Source organism: Berghia stephanieae, chromosome 11 (assembly GCF_034508935.2).
Source record: "Berghia stephanieae isolate SIO BIC M18660-M18661 chromosome 11, UCSD_Bste_1.3, whole genome shotgun sequence".
NCBI classification, from domain to species: Eukaryota; Metazoa; Mollusca; class Gastropoda; order Nudibranchia; family Aeolidiidae; genus Berghia; species Berghia stephanieae.
This window is the reverse complement of record NC_088370.1, coordinates 15740112-15742611: the sequence shown is the minus strand read 5'-3', so window position 1 is coordinate 15742611 and position 2500 is coordinate 15740112. Positions and strand designations below refer to the sequence as shown.

The following is a 2500-nucleotide window of genomic DNA, read 5'->3' as shown; positions in this document are numbered from 1 at the left end:
CGCCAGCCGCCGACAACTACGAGGAGACCCTGTCCACCCTGCGCTACGCAGACCGGGCTAAGCGGATCGTCAACCACGCCGTGGTCAACGAGGATCCCAATGCCCGAATCATCCGAGAGCTCCGTGAAGAGGTGGAGGTGTTACGGGCACAGCTTAGCGAGGCAAAGGTATATGTTTGTTCCTTCCTTCCTTCCTTCCTTCCTTGTTTCCTTCCTTCACTTCCTTACCTTCCTTGTTTTACTTCCTTATTGACTGACCGACTACTACTTACTTACTTACTATACTTTTTACTTACTTACTTACTTACTTTTACTTACTTACTTACTTACTTACTTACTTACTACTTACTACTTACTTATACTTATTACTTACTTTACTTACTTACTTACTACTTATTAACTTACTTAATTACTTACTCCTTACTTACTTATACTTACTTACTACTTATTTACTTACTTACTTACTTACTACTTATTAACTTACTTAATTACTTACTACTTACTTACTGAATTACTTACTTACTACTTACTTACATATTTACTTACTTACTTACTACTTATTTACTTACTTAATTACTTACTACTTACTTACTCTTACTACTTACTTACTTACTTACTTACTTACTTACTTACTTTTTATTACTTACTTACTTACTTACTTACTTACTTTTACTTACTTACTTACTTACTTACTTACTTACTTACTTTACTTACTTACTTACTTACTTACTTACTTACTTTTACTTACTTACTTACTTACTTACTTACTTACTTACTTACTTACTTACTCCTACTTTTACTTACTTACTTACTTACTTACTTACTTACCTTTTAATACTTAATTACTTATTACTTACTTACTTACTTCTTAACTTACTTACTTACTATTACCTCTTCGGCCTTGAGGCACATATGGCATCCACCAGACATCTCCATTTTTTGCGATCGGCTGCTTTTGCGTTGGCTGTATTCCAGGACAGGATTAATTCTTTTTTCCATGGTCCTTCGCCAGGATTCTTTGGGTCTTCCCCGCTTTCTCTTCCCATCTGCTGTCCAGTACAGGACTGTATTGGGAAGTGACCCTTTTTCCATTCTGGTATATTATGCTACAGTGAATGACAATCAGTCGGATGGTGAAAGGGTTTGGACAGAGATATTGCCAAGTTTAGTTACAAGGTCAATTTTTATCCAAAATGAGTTCTTGTCATAAATGATTAAATCCACCCTTTTTGTACATCTTCACGGGAAATATGAAAGCTTAATTTCACTTCTAAATATTTTTTACAGCTAGATAGTCCAGTTGAAAAAGTACAAAATTTGAGAAAATTTGCCGGATACCTTTCCCAAACATCTGACCATAACTTCATGAAAAATCACCCGATTTACTTCAAATAAAGATTGAAATGCTCTGGGGAGTATATTCTTTCAGAAAATGCACCAAAATAATAATTTAAAAAAAAAATAATTTAAAAATTTTCACCTTCCAATTGATTATGTCATGCACTGATACATATTAATTTACAACCCTTTACAGCCGAGGTTTGAGTTTAATATAATATTTCAAAGACTTTTCTATGTATTTATTTTTTGTTTAACAAAACAACAAACAGATTTTTAAAAATCCCCTGAATAGAAAAGACCATAATATGATCTTTTCAGAGAATTTTCGTTTGTTTGTTTGTTTTAATTTGTTGTGAAATTCTTACCAAAAATCAATGCATTGTTGTGGAAATAAAATGAAGCCACACACACAATGGCTGTAATTTGATAAGGCTCAGTTTTCTTCTTATAAGAAAATTGTTATTTTTTAAAGACATCCCATCATCTTTCATTTCTCTCTCTCTCTCCTTAGCAAAACATGCGTGCTCAAGATATTGAGGAGCGTCTTACGGAATCGGAGAAGCTGATGAAGGAAGTCTCCAAAACGTGGGAAGAGAAACAACAAGAGACAGAGAGGATTCACCAGGTGGGTGACTTGACGTCAAAGCCTAATGATGATGATGATGATAATAATAATAATAATAATAATAATAATAATAATAATAATAATAATAATAATAATAATAATAATAATAATAATAATGATGATGATGATAATAATATTAATAATAACTACAATAATAATAACGATGATTATGATGATGATAATAAAAATTATAACAATAATAAAACATTTCTACAGAGCATCAGCATGACGATGTAATGTTGAAGTGTTCACCAATGTCAAATTGTGGTTGTTCCTACACGATTTCAGAAATTACTAAATTCTTTGTCAAGTTACTAAAAATTGACATAAAAATGACTAAACTTGAAGTTTTCAATTTGGAAAGTCTGCAAGTAAAGTGATAAGGTATGCAGCTATGTGGTCTTGTGGTATGACACTCGCTTTCGGATCAGAAGTCCCTGGGTTTGAGCCTCGCTCAGCACATAGTTGAGTCCTTGGAGAAGGCTCTTTACTAACATTCTCTCACCGTACTCAGATGTAAAATGAGTACCTGGCA

The 2500-nt window shown here is 33.0% G+C and overlaps 1 protein-coding gene across 3 annotated transcripts in view; it reads left to right on the top strand.

Moving 5' to 3' along the window:
- Positions 1 to 2500, top strand: part of LOC144957010 (kinesin-like protein KIF13A) — a 352589-nt gene that overhangs the window by 181769 nt on the left and 168320 nt on the right. For all 3 annotated transcript variants that reach the window (XM_078887927.1, XM_078887926.1, XM_078887925.1), the window contains exons 11-12: positions 1 to 167; positions 1852 to 1965. The exon at positions 1 to 167 is cut by the window's left edge and continues 46 nt beyond it. In XM_078887927.1, the coding sequence (XP_078744053.1) occupies positions 1 to 167; positions 1852 to 1965 (281 nt within the window). The remainder of the gene's footprint in view (positions 168 to 1851; positions 1966 to 2500) is intronic.